Genomic DNA, 20,260 nt, shown 5'->3' on the forward strand with positions numbered 1-20,260 from the left:
ATGGAAGGGCCAAGAAAATAAATGCCATAGAAAGCAACACATCATAGTAAAGCAGCGATTAATTGGGTCCATTCTGTTATATGATTAGATAATCTTTTCTTTTTCTTTTTTAGTATCAGTTGGCTCAAGCTGTTTATTGAAGTTAGACAGGAAGAGATCAGTGTGCGTTACTCTGAAAGTCCTTATGATATGTCTCATTATTTAAAGTAAGAATTTTAACCGTTTTAAGATTATTACCCAGGATTATGGCTACTCACTAATTCCCACATTCTGCAAAGTAAATGCAAGCATTATGTACTTACAGGCCAAAATAGTAAGTAAAAGAATTCATAGAAGAGACACTTAACATAATCCGTAATTTGACAGATGTGTTTTTTATGGGAAGAATGCATAATTAACAAATCCTTACTAGAAGTTGGACTTTGCCATACTTAGCACCCTTACGTTAGAAAAAAAGACCTAAAATACATTTATCAAAAACTTTTTTCCTTTTCCTAATAAATGCAGAACTAGAACTGATATTTATAAAAACACGTTGGAAAGCTGGACTTTCCCCTTGCTTGTTTTTATTATTTTTTCCAAGAAACACAGTAGAATTCAGTTTGCAATTTAAGCTCATTTAGTTGTACTGCTTTATCTTGTACCACAGTAAGGGATCCACGATCCCAATAATTGATCTTCGCTCAAAGATGAGTGCATGTAAATACACTCAGTAGTGCCCAACTATCAATCAAAATTCATTAACAATATTTATAGCTGAGGTAGCTTTAAATTGGAAGTTCCCTTGAAATAACTACATTAAATAAGATATCTGTGATATAAGAGAAGATCTTTTTGAATTCAAAGGCAAACAACTTACTCAGTGAACCAATGCTGTACTTCAGTTAGGACTTAAATCTTTGCTTACTATCTTCAGATAAATCAAGCAAACACATGATCTTCAGGGCTGTTTCTGTGTGTTTCTAACTTACTGGTGCTGAACTGAAAAACAAACAAAGGAATGAAAATAATACACCTAAAGAAATAAAAATCATTAACTAGAACTAATTTCATTCAATTGTATGGATTTGTTAAGTATTCCAAACTAGCTTCGGACTAAGAAGCTCTTGAATTATAAAGCAAAACCTGATACAACACAAGCAACTTATTACAGTATTCTCACTTCTAGTCTATACTGTTCTGTCATCCAACCTCCAAAAAAAGGACAGTGTTTAAATATATTTTGTATGTGCAATTTTTAAGTGAATATAACTTCACTTAGCTGTATTCTTGCTAATAGGCAACTATAATGCTTTCTGTCAGTATGTTTGTATGTAAACAAATCTGGGAAATCATGATAAATGCATTAATTGCTGAGATCACTTTCATTTCTTTTAATGGAATGATGGCTACAACTCTGTGATTTATTCTACTTTGCTCCTGTAAGCTGAGATGGGTAACAAAATGACTAAAGTGCGTAACTCACCCAAGTGACAGAAAGGAACAACAGATTTACTTTTCACTTCGTAAGTGGTGTCAAGTCAGATTTGCCTGGTTGCTTCCATAGATCTACACCTCTGGGAGCATTAATCCCCTGTGGTGAACAGCAGGAATACAGCCCTTGTTCATACAAATACTCTAATCACTTTTCTCCTTTCTGGTTAACAGCAATTATCCATGAAGAGTTTGCAAACTATAGCGCTGTAGATTAGACATCAAATTCTATGCATTCCTTCCCATTCTCCAAATGGTGCAAACAGAATTTCACTTTTGCAGCTTCCTGGTGAAAAACTGTGAGTAAAAGGAGTCCCAAGTATAATAAAATTATTACACAGTTTTATTTTGAAGAACATTTTGCATTTGTTTTAATACAAAATGATTTAGGTCAAGAAAGAATTTACAAACCTTTTAAGTTCTTATCCTGGCATTTGAAATAAGAATGATTTCAGAGGAAGTCTGTATGCTATTCATAGGAAATCGTCATTATGTACAAAATGTTTATTGACATGTTTTAAACATCACATTTGTAAAAATGTGAACTGGATTGCTATCTAGCATATGAACTACAGGTAAAACCTGATAATGCAACTTGTTAGAACAAGTCATTGTTATCCAGTGCTAACAAAATAGACAGTAGCTTTCAGTAGTTTTTGATTTTCCTCCAAGGTCGTATTAGCCTCAAAGTCATTTCAGGGTTTTACTGCATTGTGAACAATATCTCAGCCCTCTTTTGATTGCATAAAAATAAATCTCTGAAACAGTACACATGAAACAGAAAGGTGGAGGCAATGAAGTCGTATAATTTGTAGATAATTTTTTTTTTTGGTTCTTTGAAGAATCATTGAATCATATTTCTTCATTTTCTGAGCAAAGTAAGCAGTACTGAAGTAAAGCATTCTCCTTTACCTGTGAAATAGTTTCTGTCCTAGATGCTTCCTATCATAGTAGGGTACATACGTAATGTATTTTGTCAAGACAATCTGTCCCATGACCAGTAGTGCCCTGGCATGAACTTGCCAATATTTTAATGATTTGAATATTTCAGTAGCATGGGAGTCATACAAAAATAAAATCACGGCTTATTTTTCAATCAAAATGTTAAAACAATTTCAAATCTTTTACCTTTCCAAGTATAAGACTGCAAATGGTCGACTGTGCATCCCTTACACAGAGAGAATCATTTGACACCGTTATGTTAAAAAAAAAGTCTGTGTTGTCAAGTTCAAACTTGACACTTTAGCCCAAAAAGATTTACAATGAGAGGTGGCTCTATTTAAATATTTATGCTATAGATCTATATATTCCAAGTAAAAATACTCATATCTAGAATTCTGTGGAGAGTTACAATAATTAGGGTCCATAAATATTGCTGCAGTTCAATTACGGTACAATAATTACAAAATATAGAACATCTCTTTACAAATACAAATCATTGTATATTACAATTCATTTACAATAATTTCTACTATATAATTTTTAGCAAACTATCTTATCTATTTCTACTTTAACCTGGTTGCAAGTGCATTAGTAAGAATGCAATTATTCCAGTATATTTTGCCCTTAACGTGATAGTCATAAAACAGACTATCTGAATGATATTTCCCTATGTAAACTGATGTTACATATGACAGAATATTCTTTATATAACTTCTTTTTCCAATGATCTCTAACAGGTAGAGCATGACAAACCATGTTTTAGAAGAGCATTAAGAAAAGAAATCAGGAGGCAGGTTTGAAAACAGTATTAGAATAGATATGCGATGGATAGCTGATATGCTCTTGGGTACTGAGGTAATGACATTATTGGTTGTCATCACTCACCTCGTGTTGTGCTGGACTTACACATTTTCATTAACAAAATCCTGCTCTACTATGAAGGACAGCAGCACAAGGTTGAAGGACAGGCAAGATATTACACCTCAGAATCCCACTCTAGCCCTCAAAAAACTGATTGTCAGAACCTGCTTCTTTTCAAAATAACCTTGTTCCTACAGAGAAACTGAAGATCCTGTGGGAAGAGATGATGTGCTGCAGCTCTGATCACATTTCAGCAACCCGGAGATAATCTGTTTATTGGTTATGGCTTTCTTGAGGTGTGACATCACTTGTACAAAACTTGATCGGTTAACCCCAACTAGTGCCTAGCATCTTTAAACTATGAGGCACTTTTTCTGTTATTTAAAATCATTTCCCTTGCTAAATACTATAAGCTTGTAATGCATATCATTTCATCAGCTAAGTCTTCTTCGTATCGCCCTGGTTCTGGTTCTTCGTCACTGTAGCCAGGACCAAAATCTTGAAGTTCATAATCTTGTCTGCTTAAAATGGGAAACATATCCCCATTGGTCCCATTGCTGATGTTTCCATTGAGAAGATTACTTGCTGCACTTTCCATCTCATCGATAGTCATGTCACAAGCATCAGCAATCTCATGTTTTGTAGCTGAAACAAATTTAGGGTCCTTTGCATACCTTCCTAGGCCTTCAGATATAAGTACCTGGCAGATGGAGAGAATGAGATATAAAGCAGAATTATGGAAGAACGGACATATCATAAAAAACACTTTTCATTTGTAGAAAATTCTAGAAACTTCATGCTAAATCACAAATCAACAGTCAAATGGCTTCAGACTACACTGTATCAGTTGTGTGGCATTGTAATTGATAATGCAATACGTGCAGCTGTTGTAATTAGAAATTTAGGAGGAGTCTGATAAACATAGGACAGCAGCTGCTAAATCCCAGATGAGAAAACTGGGACAAGTTGCTGAAACAGTTCTAGATACATTCTAGGAATTGTAGAATACATGGAAGGAGGATGCTGAAGTCCCATTTGGAAACAGTGAAGTATATTGTTTGACTTGTAGCAATAGAAAGGAAATGATAAGATGGAAGAACAGCAACTATCACACTCAGAAATGCAATATGTTACTATAATTCATACAAAAGAATTTCTAACATTCTTTAGTACACCTGCAAATCAATCCTGCTTGCCTTTGTTCACCCTCTCTGCAGCCAGTACACACCTACTTCATAGAGCTCTTGTTCTTTTAATCAGACTACTGTAAAAATGGCTATTTATACATATAATATCAATAAATACATGGAAATAAAGCAGAGAAAACACGTGTATTCAAAATTGGCTCTTGTGAGAGGATATTTCACAATTGATACTCATTGGCTAGGAAGCTTAAAGTTCAATTTAAATCCTGTCCCTGATGTGTTCCCAACTTTCCTTCTGCTGATTTCTTGCAGCCTGCCTCCCTGCCCTCTGACACTGCTGCTGTGATTTTGGATTCCAATGATCCTTTACAACATGGCAACCAGGAAGTTTCCCTATCTTTACTTATGATCAGTTTCAGTTGAGAGTGAAAATACATTTTGATGGTAACACAAACACTAGGCAGACATTCTTGATGACTTCAGAGTTTTCTGTAATACTTACCGCTTCTACCAAACTGTCTGCACTCCTCTGTTTGTCGCTGTGTTTATGCCTAAAGTCATTAGGTACTGTTAAATTGGCTGGTGTAAATGTTCGGTAGGAGATATCAGGGTCGTCTGTGTACCAGGAGCTCCTGTGCAAGGAAGGCAGGCTACCATTCATATGTTCTGTAGATTCAGCCCTGTCAACTTGGATTAGAGGTGTATAATATGGGGAACGGTCCCTGTTGGAAGGGGTTGCAGGTGGGGTGGCCCATGAACGCGTGGAACGACTTGGTGAATGTTTATGAGCTTTACTGGAATCCAAACCTGCAACAGCCATGACCTGGAATGGGGAAGAGGTTTTAAAGTTAGTGATTTCGGACACTCCAAATCCTACACAATCCTGATTTCAGCAGTTATCTCCAACCAACTCTTCAGGCAGCTGCTATGCAAAGTTAATATTTTTTTGATGTTCAGAGTCATTTAAAAGAGGAACAGAACTGAAATTAGTAAATAGAGAAAATAAAATTGTATTTTTTTAATTATAACTAGTTTGTGTACCTTGCTTGCTTTGGCCTCTGAGGAAGAGAGACCTATTCAGCATCCAGAACTGTTTAAAAACCTTTGCCTGGAGTTGCGGCAGGGGACAGGAGACTTGTGCCACAGAAATGTTTTGTTTGCTCATATGAAACTAAGCTATTCCACTTGACATGAAGTAATCAAAAACATTAAAAAAAACAATTAACAAGACCATGTGACACAAGTCCTACTTTAGATCAAGTAAATAGACATATATAGTGTGTAATTAAATTCAGCTATAGGACAACGAATATGGATTTATTTATATTCACCATATACTACCTATACTTACTAAAATATCACCACAGTATCCTCGTGCATTAGGAATGACCACCTAGTAATTTCTCTAGGCATAATCCTTTAGTACAGTTTCAAGCAACAATGAAAGCAGAAGGTACAATATAGAAGATAGAAAGACGTAATCCATTACTAGTTAAATAAAGACCCAGATTTACCTGCTGTTGCATCAGGTGAAGCGGTAAAGCAGTGCGATGGTGAAAATTTGGAGAGAGTGGGATATCATCTTGACTACTCTGTCGGCGGAGGCATTCAAAATTAAAGGAAGATCGTCTGTTTGCTATGGAGAAAGCATAACTGATTAGGAAAACGGAAGAGTTTTCCTCAAAGTCTGTTGTTTCCAGAATTCCACTGTGCAACAGCTATCACACAAAAAAGATCCTACTGAGAAGAAAAAGAGTTTGCCAACAGAAGAAAGCAGTTGTTGATAATGTATAGATTCATCACAAGAGTAAATACAATCATAGGCAGAAATACGAGCAGCCTAACAGGACAGGATGTGAAGCAGAGAAAGAAGTGTTCTACAGTTGTGCAGATTGGTTTCTAAGCTTCAGAGTTTCACTGTACGCTGCTGTGAATAATTACAAGTACGAGTTTATTCTTTCTTCTCCATACTTCTAAATTCTTCATTCAGATGAGTCAGATTTCCAAAGCAAACACCAAACCCCAGGCTTACAAATAAAAAACCCTCAACCCCACACCATTAAGCTCGCACTTGGTTCTGTTTTCCCTGCAAATCACTGAAATTCAGTCTCTAGTGCTTACTAAAACAGTAGGAGATATACAGAAGTAATCTCTATGTCATTAAGAAGCATGGCTGTTAAGGGGCAGGGTGGTGCCAGCAGATGAGCAATGCTGCACATCTGCGAGTGTGAATAAGGAAGGCTCAGACTGAATCCATCTGATAAATGTTTCAAAGAACACTGAAGCTGCATTCTACCTTCATTTAGCAGTTCAAGTAAATCAGCAATTACACTGATTGTTTTCATGCTATTGGAGCAGTGAGGCAAGAGATTTTTGACTGATTTTTATGCTAGGATCTGTAGATTTTGAGCATCTCTCAGGAATCTGCTGGCAATATTCATCATGAAATGTCACATCTGAAATCCAAGTTACAAATATGCTTTTTGAACTGGAAAATATTTTTATGAATTCAGTTCATTGTGGGTTTGCAAACAGATTGTTCTTAATGTACGTACATGCTGGTGTTGGAGGTAGCAGCCGTCTCCTAGGAGATCTTTTTGTATCATAACAGGTCTGTGAATCATCTTCCTCAAAAAACCCATGTGGATGATGGTAACCTTTTGGTCTCTCAAAATCTGAGTCATGGCAGTGATGTCTACAGTGGTAATCATACACATGCCTGCATTCAAGCACAGTACAAGAAAGATTATTTCAGAGTTTCTGGACGTCGAGCCAATTAGATTTCTTCTAGAAGATATCCAAACAAAAGCAGGTATCACTACATTATGTAATAACATGACTCAGTTTTAAAATCTATAGTGTGTATACAGATTTGGAGGCAGCATACATTTTTCTACTAGTATAATTACATAATGTGTTGTCAGATTAAATATTTATCAAAGTGTTATTTGCAATGAAGTTATTCCTACTAATACCAGTTGCCACCCTGGCGGTGGAGAACAGCAATTCAGGAAACAGAACTCAACCTTTCACACTCCTGGAATTTCCTTAGTCAAAAATGAAATAGTTCAAGGTTATTATTTGGCTGCCATTATCATACAAGAGATGAGTGTCCTGAGAATTCTGTAAAACTCAGCTGTTACGCAAGACCTAGCTTTCATGCAGTCCAACACGATGCAGATTAGGATGCCAATCCTAAAAACCCCAATTGGGTTATAAAGACAGAACCCTGCAGTTACAGCACAGAGCCTCAGATCAATACAAGTTTCCATATTGTGCAGTAATACAAATGTGAAGCAGTGCCAGCGTGCCGACTGAAATGCCAACTATGACGTTTCCATAAAGAGTATGGAACAAACCATAAAAACCATCTGTTTTGAGCACATAAAGGCCAGGACAACTGTGAGAGTGTTAAGTGTGTGTATTAACAAGACAGGAAATGGTGCCAAGATGAGGATGATTTATGAAGTAATAGAATGAGAATTTTCAAAAGAAAGATAACCAATTCTATATTAATTGAGTTAATATCAGCACTAGTTTATACTCAGGTTAAATGAACTTTCTGCTTTGCTTTAAATTTGGTGAAGAACTTCTGCTGGATTCAGCATTTGATGACAAATAGAAAGATCCTTGGTACACCAGCTCTTCTTGTCCATCACCTTACTAACCAGTGGTTATGAAGCATCAGTTTTATTAAAGGATTTTCAGTGCAAGTGCACTCAGTGAAGCCTACATGGATGAGTACATCAATTACTGAAGTGCCTTCCTCAGTGTAAACAAACATACTCACCTGCTTCCTGACAACATGCTGTCTTCCTCATAGTATTCTTCTCCACTATAGTATTCCTGCTCTGCTAAATAATGATCATCATTGCAATAGTCTCGAATGTCACGTTCTTCACGGCAAATAGTTGGTCGACGGCCATCACCAGAGTCAGACCTGTAAGCAGCAAGCAAACACTCAGGACTGATTATTTATAGTGCTTTCAAGAGAAAAAAGATAAGCACTGACAATTCTTGTGGGCAGAGTGTGACTTTACAGTATGTTCTGCAGAAGTACAGCCCAAAAGTAGTTGATCTGATACAAAAATGAAAAGATGGGGGAATGCATATTTGGGATACAGACATGAAAATGGGGGGATGCTCTGAAAAGCCAAATACATTTGACAAAGACATTTTTTCAAGATATAAATTCAGAATAATTGGCAGAATAAACCTCTCTCAAGCGTCTCATGTTTATGAAATAGCTAAAAAATTAAAGAGAACTCACCTAATATATGTTTCGTAGTAGCGGGTTCTATCCAGGTAAGCCATGAAATTATGGAGAAAGATATTTTATAATCACATAGTTTTGAGAAGTTCAATGGTGATTACAATGCCTGTAAAGCAACTACTATTTTAAGAAAATGACTATTTTCAAATCTTATTAAAATTAAAAACTGCTCCTATATCTTACAGCCATACTTTAAGTTCATAAATCAATAGAGAACTGCAATGAAGCTAAATATAGCAAATTAGTTTGCACACGTTTTCTTACAGAGTATTCAAAATTCCTTTAAAAGCAGAAATATGTGTAAATTTACCTCCTACTGCTTGGCCTTCTACGCTTCTCATGGTCAGCTCTAGAGTACGAATGGTAACCATTTTCAGATCTATGCTCATGACTTCCAAAATTAGTGTGTTTCCCATGAAGAACTTTGGATACATTGGCATTATTGAGATTGGCATTTGTTGAGTTTGGAACTTGTTTTCCTACTGAGTTGTGGTTATGATGATTGTGGTACACAGAATTTCCTGTCTGAGAATATATATTTTTCTCAGTATCGCTTGCAGATGGAATTGAAGGCCGCTGCACATGTAAGGGACGGTGCGTAGTGTTGATCTGCTGAAATGAATCTCGTCTGTCACTGCTAATATGGTTTATATGGTTGCCAAAGAGGGCACCATTCCTCTGTTATAGGGAAAGAGAAAGAAAAAATAAAATCAGATACCTCAGTAGAACACATTTTTGACTGATGATTCTTGACTTCTCTCCTATCTGCGTACAAAGTAACAATTCAAATACACTGTGAATTTCCTTTCTAATTTTATGACACCTCAGATGGCATCTCCTGAAGTGACAGAGATGTGATTGTGACAGTGACAATATTTGGATTTCAAAGTCAAATCAACATTATGCAGTGAGCATTATTCCTTTTCCATACACCTGTGTCATCTAGCTTTCTCCGTGTTTCATTATACAGGAGAAACCCAGATTCCCATAAATGAAGAACATGCACCAAATTCCTCAGAAATGGACATGTCTGTGTAATTCTCAGTAAAGTTTTGGTGGAATTCTCCTGTTCTCGTGGAGCACTGGTTTGCAGCAGGCATCACTCAGACAGGATGGAGTGCCATGCAACAGCTTGCAAGCATATCTCAAGTAGACAGCATAAAGCTTCAGTGGTTCCATTCTTCCTTCTTGCAGAGGTACAAGAAAGAGCAATAACCCTTCATCAGCCCTGAGAGTGTAATGGATGGTGAGAAAGAGAATGAAGTGAAAAATCATGACTATGTCATGCAACTCTCTTTTACTTCCAACCCAGATTATGTAGCCTCCCTGTCTAGCCAGGTGTGGTCCTGGATGACAGCAGTCTGTGTTGAAGCTCAATCTAGAGAAGACAGGACGTAATGATGATTGGCTGAGAAACGCATCCACTACTGCTCACTGTAGCACTGTCCCCATTGCCACATCCTCCTCTTTGGTGAAGGACAAAAGCAAGCTATGGGGCTTATGACAATTTCTGCAGAAGCTCACCTTTAAATCTACTTCTTATTTAAGCTTTCTTGCTGGCTAACAGTGGTGTAGAGATAGCTCCTGAAACTCAGCTTTTCTCCAGACTGATTTTTGTTGATATCTCTCACAGGAAACTGGGACTGGCCTTTATGCTTAGTTGATTACAGTGTAATTCTGGGTTTCTTTTTATACATGCATCTCTGCATCTTTTGAGGCTTGGCTGCCTAGAATTTCATCTCTTCCACCAATGCAGAAAGTTACGGCATGTCCAGGTTCCTTAACACTATCACAGTTTGGTTTTGTAGGCACCTTGCAAAGCTCATAGTTTTCTTAGGATCTGGTTATGAATAAATAAGAATTAATAAGAAGGAATCAGGGGTGGGAGAATCACCCAGCAGGAACTGCTTCCTAAGATTGTGATAAGATGCAGGTGTTCTGGTAATACCACTTTTCCAGATATAAGTGACTGATGATATAAACACTGATGATTATTAAATATTTATCTTTGGCTGACTAGAGGTTTTGATTAGTCTTCCACGTTCAGGGATAAGCTCATTCTACAAAACTCATATTACATAACAAAAAAAATCACATAGCTGTGTTCTGACATTACTTTATAAACTTCTTCCTCCTCGTCTGGATTGTTTTCCTCTGGTTCATCATCTTGCAAGTCACAGGATATAGCTCGGCGTATTTCAGGGCCGATATCATGCAGTGTCCTTAGTCCTGCCTAAATCAAGGACAATATCATAATATATTAGGAATGCAAATTCTTCTTCAGTTACTTTTAAAAACAGTCATCAAGTTTTTGTATCCTGGTAGCTGTAGAGGATGCACCCTCCTATATGTCTCTTTATTATTATAAATAAAAGGCCTGTAGTCCACTACAATCCAATCCTGTTGAGGTGATCACGTCCTTATTACCAGAGTAGATGCTGACTAAAAGACCACTGATGTTTATGGAACCCTACATCACTTTTGTAATAAAGCAATAAGCAATCAACAAGAACTATAATAGTGTATTTCAATGGGATGTACGTTTAATGTCAAAAACATGTTTGCAGCCTGTGTCCACACAGGAAACATGAGGAGATCTTTGCTACAGCACCAGCAGTTTTAGCAGAGCTCAAATGGTAAAGAAAGCAGTGAAATAATTCCAGCCCACCTGCACCGCACTGTGATATGCAGAAACCTGTTTCAAAGCTTTCGTTTAAGACAAAAAGCCGCCTAGCTCCAGCAGCTGGGAGCTCAGCATGTACTCATTCAAATTCCTTCTCCAGTCTGTTAGCATGAGTGATTTGTAGCAGGAGGTTTCTGCTGGGACTGCCAAAGAGAGACCTACAGTTGGCACAATTGCTGCTCATTATCTAAAAGCCTATTTTATCATTTGGCTGTGTGTTTTCGATACAGGTACGTATCAAACACATGTTATTTGCATGGGGAATGGGCATGAAGATGTGCATTATTCCCATAGGGAATAACATGGCATGAAGATGCGTGGGGAATTTTGCATGCTACATTGCTGCAGACAGAACTGAACGACCGTGGAGGACAGCACACGTGGCTCAGTCCCACTCACGCGACCCCGGCAGCACGCTGCAGCCAGGCTTCAGCTCCAAATGGAAAGAGCTTGCTGGCTGGGGAGCAAAATGGTGTTTGGGCAGTGTGGGCAATCAGAACCTGGAAAGGGATCAAGCAAAAAGCTTCATATCTGACTTTACCATACGCTTTTCTTTAGGTTTCACTCATTCTAGTATTTCACTTCCTAAAAAAAGGTGCTTGACTAATCACATTACCTACCTGCATTTGGCAATTACAGTCTCAAGGGCAAACTTTGAGAGACATGCTATAATTGAACTAAACTAAAAATCACTTACTGGACAGTTAATATGTGATGTAATTTTCATGAATACATTCTCCTACTTCTTATGCTAATAGCACATCCAAGCTTAGCAAGGTTGCTAATGTCATCATTGCGTAAGGTGCTAAAGGGAAGTAACATTAACACTCCCAGATACAGATTTCAAGGCAGACCAAAGGCTTTAGCATTTTAGTTACTCCATCATTAGAAACAATCATCACTTGCATTTCCAAATCACTGACAGTGTAAAATAAACTGTAGGATAAACAGAATACAAGGTCAGAAATCCTTAAGTAAGAAAACAAGCATACAGAAGAACAGGTGAATAGACCTTCACTATAGCAGTGAACATAAGGGACAGAATAGCCCAGTCTTGTTTTCCCAGCATCACACATCTCCACTGAGCCCTTCCTCTTGCACTGAGGCTGAGCTCTGTTCTACAGCTGCACAAAAGCTCTGAGCTTTCACTCCAGCCCAGTCTCCCTTCTAGCTATGCCTCTCTGTGAACACAACACTCTAAGACAGCAGTATTATAAATTTTAACTCTGGCAAAAAACTACCAGCTTATATTCCTGTCTGACAAACAGTGACAACGCCCCATAAATGTATGCCTGAATGCTGAAAAAAGGCATATGCTTGTCAGGAACATATTCAATAGTCACATCATTTCAATTACACGTCCCACTTCCTGCTGGTTTATTTCTTGGAGAATTACTCCCTCTTAAAGAAGGCTAGATAGTTATCTCTTGAGCATCACTAATTTGCCTGTGATAGATCTCTTGCAATGACACAGCCAACAGCAGAAAAGTAAAATCTGGATCACTGTACATAAACATGTATCTGCTGGTTAAGCTAAAGCAATGAGCTTTATTGTCTGACATTCAGTACCAAAGCCATAGGTTTGCAGAATTAAAATGTCCCTCAGCTTATTTGCCCTAACAGATTCATTTACAATTTTGCCAACTCTGTCATTAAAATGACCACTCCCATGTACCGCCCTATTTTAAGCAGAGTACAATTAAGTATTCCAAGCAATCTAAGAACAGTTTTCGTGCCAGGAGAGAACTCTGCATTGTGAGACAAATTCCCATGCTGCACTCTTACTGATAAGACAACCACACTGAGATGTGAGCCAACCAGCTACCACTGAAGTTGGACTGATGCAAAAATACTTATCTGGCAGTAGGAATATTCCTCCTCTGGACCACTATTAAATCTTCTGCATAGACCACAAGGGTGATGAAACATTTTGGTTTTACCTACAAGTGTGATTTTAGTGCATACACTTTTTTTTTGTTTGCTATTGCATATGGAAGTCAATATTCACGTACTTTCACCCTGTAGCTTTCAGCAAACTTTGTTTTCAAAGACATTAAAAGATGGAAAGATCTACAACAGAGCAGATAAAACGCATGCAAGTGATGTTCGGCCACTAGTTGTAAAGGGATAACAATCAAAACTGCACACTAAATTATTCACGCTGCTCTGCAAGAGAGCAGCTGTTGTTTCTACTCAGGTTTATTGATGTTTCTTTGAAGTGGAGGAAGAAAAGAGATACATGCTACTGTGTTTGACTCCATGTAATTCCATTTGAAAGATTTCACATGACATTTGTAAACGTGTTTTTCTTATTCAGACACTTTCTCTGCAAAATTTAATTTCTGATGCCTTTGTTGCTTAATTTGTTGTGTGGGAAAGATGAGATGCATCAGTCCAACAGTCAGTTAGCAAACCAGTGACACACAGTGCTCTGAGCAACATAATTACATAATAAAACCAATCATGGCTTTAAATAGGCTTTCTTCTAAATATACAAGACGCCTTGAAATTAACACAACAATTCGGTGCAGCTGTGCTTTATGAGGCACAAAAGCACCTGCAATTCTTTCAAGATGTCACGAAGCACAAAGCACTTAGCACTAATACACTGCGTGCTAGATTACATCTCAAGAGACGATTAATGATGCCTCTGTCTGTGGCAGCAGAGCTGAGATGACACATGTCCTTTAAAATGCTGAACTACTACCAAATAGTTTTAAGATCAATTTCATACATCTATATCATTCACAAAACAATCACACCATTTTAGATCTTCATTTTACAGTAAGAAGATTTTGTATGATGAAAGAGCCCAAAGTTAGAACTTTCAGAAAAGCATATCAATGTTCATAAGTGTTGGAACGACCAAAAAAGGTTTTCCCTATAAGTGAACCAAGTGCAAATCTGTCTTGAAGTACGAAGCAGCCTACACATAAAGAAGTTTAAGCTTACATTAAGATGAGTAAATGCAACAGGGTGAATAAGATTATCATAGATTACAGAAAAATGATGGATAGTTACATGTATTGCTATATAAACTCCCTGGATCTGAAATAAAGTACAAACATGAATTCTTAACTCTTATGCCTTAAGAATTTCACAGTGCTGGAAGCACATGACTGTGAAACTCTCCATAAAACCATTTCAGAAAACAAACATGTTTTTACTACCTGCTTCTTTTACAGTGAAGAAAACAACAAACAAGAAACCCCAACACCACAGCTGAACTGATACAACATAAGAATAAGCTGAAGCTAATATGAACAGAATAAAAATCCCAAACTCCTAAAGTAAGAAAGCATGCAGAATAGCTGAATAGACCTACGCTATAGCAGTGAACATAAGAGACATAGTAGCCCAGTCTTGATTCCCCAGTGTTACTCATCTCCATCGAGTCCATCCTCCAGTGCTGAGGCTGAGCTCTGCTCTACAACCACACAAAAGCTCTGGGCTTTTGTTCAAACCCAGACTCCCTTCTAGCTAAGCCCTGCTGTGAGTGCAGCATCAACACAGGAGACAATTAAATTGAACTTGAGCAAAACTTGTTAACCCCTCAGCTGATGCTTACTACAGAATTTTTTTCTCCCAAGCTAATTGTTGATATTAATTTAGGAAAAAAAATAATCATGAGAAAAATCATAATTAGATAACCTGAAGCATATTCCCCAAATCAAGTTCTGCTCGGTGTTTTGTTTATTTGTGATACGAACTGAAATATCCATCAACTTTTATTTGTACCTGCTAATGAAGAAGGTTATGTGTAAATAAATGTAAAATCCAGATAAAAATACTACATAGTTAGGCTAAAATTAATTCATCATTTGTTCTGCACAGTAGATGGAAGTAATTAAAGCTGTTCATGCTTCACTTAACATTTATCTTTACTGGCAATGTGACTATTGTTTGGCTCAATACATATTTCCATCACAGAAAGCCATCTCTTTAACTACTGCTACAAAACAAAGACCGGAGCTAAGTTATATTCCTTCTTAATGCATAAATATCAGTCAACAGGACAAGAAAGGCACTGTGAGCAACGCAGCCCTAAGGAATTTTGTGACTCATGTCCCTGGAGTGTACCCAATGCAACAAAAACTTTAGTAGATAGCTAACAGGAATTACCGCTTATCATTTCAAAACTAGTTGCTTTTCTTTTCTTCATAAGGCCCAGTAACAGAAATAAAGTCCTAATCCAATAAAAAACAATGCAGTGTATGATGTCTGGAATTATTTGAGGACAGCCACCCATTTTTCTGTTTCAAAGCTTATAACACAAAGGGTATCCCCAGATAGAATCCTTCAAAATAGAACCTCCAGATCACTTATACTCAGTGGACAGACTGCTGCAGGCCTCCTGAGAGAGGGAAGGTCAAAGAGCACTGTCTACAGTCCTGGTTTCCATCTGACAGCTTGTTTTAAGAACAGGCAGAAGTACATAGCATTAATATAGCATGCTGATATTACTTCTATAGAAAGGTAATTTCCAAACACTGAAACTGCTGATAGGAAGCAATTTCACCAGTAATCATGAATAGAAAAAAGGAAAGGAAAAAACCAAAGAACAATGAGAATTAGGAAGCAAAACAATACCATACAAAAATTTCTTTACTATGAGATAACACCTGTCAGGATGTTTTCTGAAAACTGGCTTAAAATGTGGAAGGAACATAAGAAATTAAAGAAAAGTAAAATAAAGGAAACGGTAGCTTAGAACTTCATTCATCTGATTTTTACACCGATTGTATTGGTTGAAGAATCTTATAACTGTTGCTACCATTTGAGTAATCCACAGAGAGTAACGTACCGCACTTACCTTGTAACAGATAGAAAAGCAGGATTATGTTTTACTTTTCTGATGAACAAAGAGTCCCAGCTAAACAAAATCCTTGCAGCACTGCACAACCATCAACATTCATCTACCTGGTATGTCAAGTTCACAAAATGGTTAGTTAAAATGTAAAAACAAAATCACCTGCAGAGCAATCGTGGTATTCTTCGCAGGATATTTCCCCACCAGTCCTTGTTCTTTGCGTTTCTTGAATTTCCTAAAGTAGTCCTGTATCAGGAAGGTGGCATAGAACTTCCCCACGGTTACCTCATCATCTAAATGAACAGACCAGACAGATCTCTCCCAAGTCAGCACATTTGGCAATAGCCTGTACACTCATATCTGATTTGGGGGAAGAAGTGTGATGGGTGCAATAGGCACTACACTTTCACCTTACAATAAATGGGACCTCTAGCTAGCTTAAAGCAATGTTTTAGCAAGCAGGTTATGCTCAGTCAGTAAGTGGACTCATCCTCAATAAAGAAAATACAACACTTTACCAAGTCTCACATACCTGTGGTTTAGCTCACGCGAGTTTCTAACAAAACCATAAGCATATTTGTATGTGCATAGAAACTGAAATATTGGCTTTCATTAGTTAAAATAAATGAATTAAACCAAGAGTTACTGTGACTTACACAAGAATTAATATATAAAAAGTTCTGCTCACAGTATCTCACTTTTTATTCCTGCTGCTACAAATTTTCTTGATCAGTGTATTAACATAGTATATTTGTAATTACATAAGGACATTGACAACCATATAGGTTGGTTTGCTAAGTACGTTCTTAACATCTTCCACTTTGAACTGGCTGTGTATCCCAGATACTCAAGTTGGGCTGTATCTTCTGCTCTCTTGCTGTCACCCAAGACAGGTGACTCTAGAGTGACATCTCACAGTGTTTACAATTTCACACATTTTCTGTCAGGCTCTTGCTTAAGTAAAGATTTGGTCCTTATTCACCTCCCAGCCAGGTGGTGATGAAAGTGAATATGAAACACACATGGTGCTTCCCCATATAATTGTACTGTACCACCTCTGAAATGCTGATAGATATGAAAATAATTCATGTCAACTAATTTTGTACACTTCAAAAGATACACAGACAGTAAGTGCAGTAAAAAATACCATTTTTGAGAGTCACTATTGTGAAAAGAATCCAAACTTCAAAGTTTGCAGAGTTCAAAGACAGGTATCTTATGATTCCAAAATCTCCTAGTTCATAGCATGTAAGCATGTTCCATTCAATCATTCAGCTGTATAAGTTTGATCTCCTGACATGTAATATGCTTGCCAGAAAACTAGGAATAGTTTTCTATTCAAAAAACATTGCTTTTGTTCTCACACACTTCCCCAGAGTTATCTGGCACAAAGCTAGCTGTTTCTCTTTCTGCTGTGTTGCCTACCCTCTGTATTTTTGCAGTATGCCAAGACAGCTATTTGCAACTGGATGGGTAGAGCTCTACAGAAAGGAAGATCGGTAGCCCCTGGCAGGGCCCACATCCTGACGGTAAGTCCCTGCCATCCCAGTCACCCTTGTGATGGACAGGTGCTTACAGACTTCGGGATCTGGGTTACGTTGTCATGACTTGTTTGGTTGCACACAGGAAATCTAAGGTGCTCGTACATATTTTAACATATCTTTGATTGAAGAAAAATGTTATCATTACTTTTTTTGTGTTTTTTTTTTTTTTTTTTTTTTTTTAAGGTTTATCTCAATTGTTTTTTCTCTCTAATTAAGAGATTTAGTACAGACCTGAGAGGTAACTTCATTTGCTTTGTTCATCTTTCTTTCTTACCTATGAACACACAAGATGTTCCCCTCTCAAGAGATACTTTTAAAGTGACTGTCATTTACTGTAACATCACTATTAGTGTTAGAATAAAACAATCTCCTTGTGTTTTAGCTTCATCAACAATCTCTCCCAATGTATCTCAGTAATAATAGTTAACAATATCGCAGGTTTTGCTAATTTAAACATTATTAACTTTCTACTTTTCATGACCTGCTTTCAAGACAATAAAAAGGATGGGGAAATCCAATCTGTGTGTAAGACTGATAAAACTTAATTCTGTCTCTGTGACAAAATCTGCCTCCAAGTGAATCCTCAGCATTCAAACCAAGCACCCTCCAGAGTTCACAGGATGTATTTCATTGTGATGTCTGATGTAGGCTGTATGCATGTGAGAAACTACAACAAGCTTTAATTTCAGGAAAATTGCATTAGGGGTATTATTCCAAAGTTTTATTTCTTTAAATGCATCAGAGCAAAACAAATTCTAGTAACTGCCTTAAAATGTCTTGGCTGCAAGACCAGCCTGCCATGGGAAATGTCTTTGCACGTTAGTGTGTTTGTTCTGCCACATACCGACATCTCTGCAAGGGCTGAGTGTCTCCAGTTCCCACTGGGAAGCACGGACTCCACAGCTCACAAGGAAAGCTCCCCAGTGTCCCAGTTCAGTCTCAGTAGCAGAAAAGCTTTTTTACTGTCTCCCCAAATAGAATTTTTAATGTTTTGAATGAGCATTTGTTTTCATGCACATCTGTGATCTCTCTTAGCAGCTTCTCTGGAGCCTTGTGGTCTTTTGTATTCAGAAGAGATCTCTTATAAAGTATCTGATCTAAATTTGCCTTCCTTAGCTTAGCTGAATCAGTTCATTTCTGTAATGCATCCTTGCTCAAACTCCCCAGATGAGCCTTTCCCCATCCTTCGTATTACTTTGTTTCAACTATTTGTACAAAACTCTTTGAAGAAGTGATATAGCAAATGGCTCATAGAAAGAACACACACATAGAAGTGACAGACTCGATATAACATACACTACCATGGGTTGCACTTAGAGCATGTCTCAAGACAGGCTATGATTACTGACTGTACCTGAGACAACCATACCTCCAAAGTCTCAGTATGCACAAATGAAGGGCCCTATTAATTGCTGTGGACACACACCAATTTTTTTTAATAAGCATATTAGTTGAATGCATTACCAGTTTCCTGAATCGTGCATGCCAAAGTCTGTATTTACCAACAAGATGCATGTTTACTTCACAGGCACAGTCAGTTGTATTGCAGACACGTGCACACAAGAACTAAAGCTTGGCCAAGGGGAGCCATCCTTGACACATAAAGCCAGATATGGACAGGGAGGGAGGCAGCTAAGCGTAACTGACCACAGTATTGACAGATCTATAGCTACAATTGGGGACAGCAAAAGGAATCATTTCAGTAGGAAGTTATTGTAAGAGGGCAAGAAGTAGTAGGCAGGATTAAACGGTCTTGCAGGTGGAGACTGGGGAATTTAAAGAATAGAAAGCAGGTGAATCTTTAGCGGGTGGTACGTCTTTCTCTTACTCTGTAGTATCCTAGGAATGTTAACACATTTATACATTCAAGCTTTTGACTTTCTTTGTATGTTCTTGCAGAGCAGCTTCAGTTTTCCTGAGAATCTGTTGCTAACTTTTAACAGTTTAATTACATTGTATTATTGAGTTATTCAGCCAGTACCAACACTTAGCTGGCTGCCCATTTCTGGCACATCTATTTATAATTAAGCAAAAAAAAACCCAAAAATCAAAAAACAAAACAAAACAAAATATTAAAATGAAATGTTGATTGTTTTCATTTTGCTCTGCAACTAAAGGATCTGTTCTCCTTGTGTTCTGGAGACATGATCACAGGCACTTGAAGGATATAACACTCAGTAATACCAGCAAAAGTAGTATTTAAGAAAAATACCACGAGCAGCCCAATATTTGTAAGTACATGTAATTCTAGTACAGCAAACTTGGATGCATTGCTGATTTATACTGAAAACCTATCTCTTGGCAGACTGTTATTTATCAGCTGTCACTGGTGTTAATGTCATATACAATTTTCTACTGAATATTAAGCTTTGATAGAAACTTTTTTTTCCTATACTTAGCTATTTTACACTCCTTTGGCATATGAATGCAAAATAGCTGTATTCCTCTTTTTATTTCCTTTTCAATTATTGTGTAAGTCTTAATGAGGCCTGCAGAGAAATGAAGTCAAAATGAAATTGAAAATTGGTG

At 37.4% G+C, this 20,260-nt stretch overlaps 1 protein-coding gene across 13 annotated transcripts in view; it reads right to left on the reverse strand.

Annotated features, from left to right (window-relative positions):
• Positions 1-22: 22 nt before the first annotated feature.
• CACNA1D (calcium voltage-gated channel subunit alpha1 D) overlaps positions 23-20,260 on the reverse strand; it is a 143,510-nt gene continuing 123,272 nt past the window's right edge. For all 13 annotated transcript variants that reach the window (XM_072347672.1, XM_072347667.1, XM_072347665.1 and 10 more), the window contains 9 exons: positions 16,350-16,480; positions 10,811-10,927; positions 9,005-9,372; positions 8,692-8,718; positions 8,212-8,361; positions 6,977-7,140; positions 5,936-6,057; positions 4,924-5,244; positions 23-3,976 (listed from right to left, as the gene is read on the reverse strand). In XM_072347672.1, the coding sequence (XP_072203773.1) occupies positions 3,683-3,976; positions 4,924-5,244; positions 5,936-6,057; positions 6,977-7,140; positions 8,212-8,361; positions 8,692-8,718; positions 9,005-9,372; positions 10,811-10,927; positions 16,350-16,480 (1,694 nt within the window). In that variant the 3' untranslated portion in view covers positions 23-3,682. The remainder of the gene's footprint in view (positions 3,977-4,923; positions 5,245-5,935; positions 6,058-6,976; positions 7,141-8,211; positions 8,362-8,691; positions 8,719-9,004; positions 9,373-10,810; positions 10,928-16,349; positions 16,481-20,260) is intronic.

Source organism: Excalfactoria chinensis, chromosome 12, assembly GCF_039878825.1.
Source record: "Excalfactoria chinensis isolate bCotChi1 chromosome 12, bCotChi1.hap2, whole genome shotgun sequence".
Lineage (NCBI taxonomy): Eukaryota > Metazoa > Chordata > Aves > Galliformes > Phasianidae > Excalfactoria > Excalfactoria chinensis.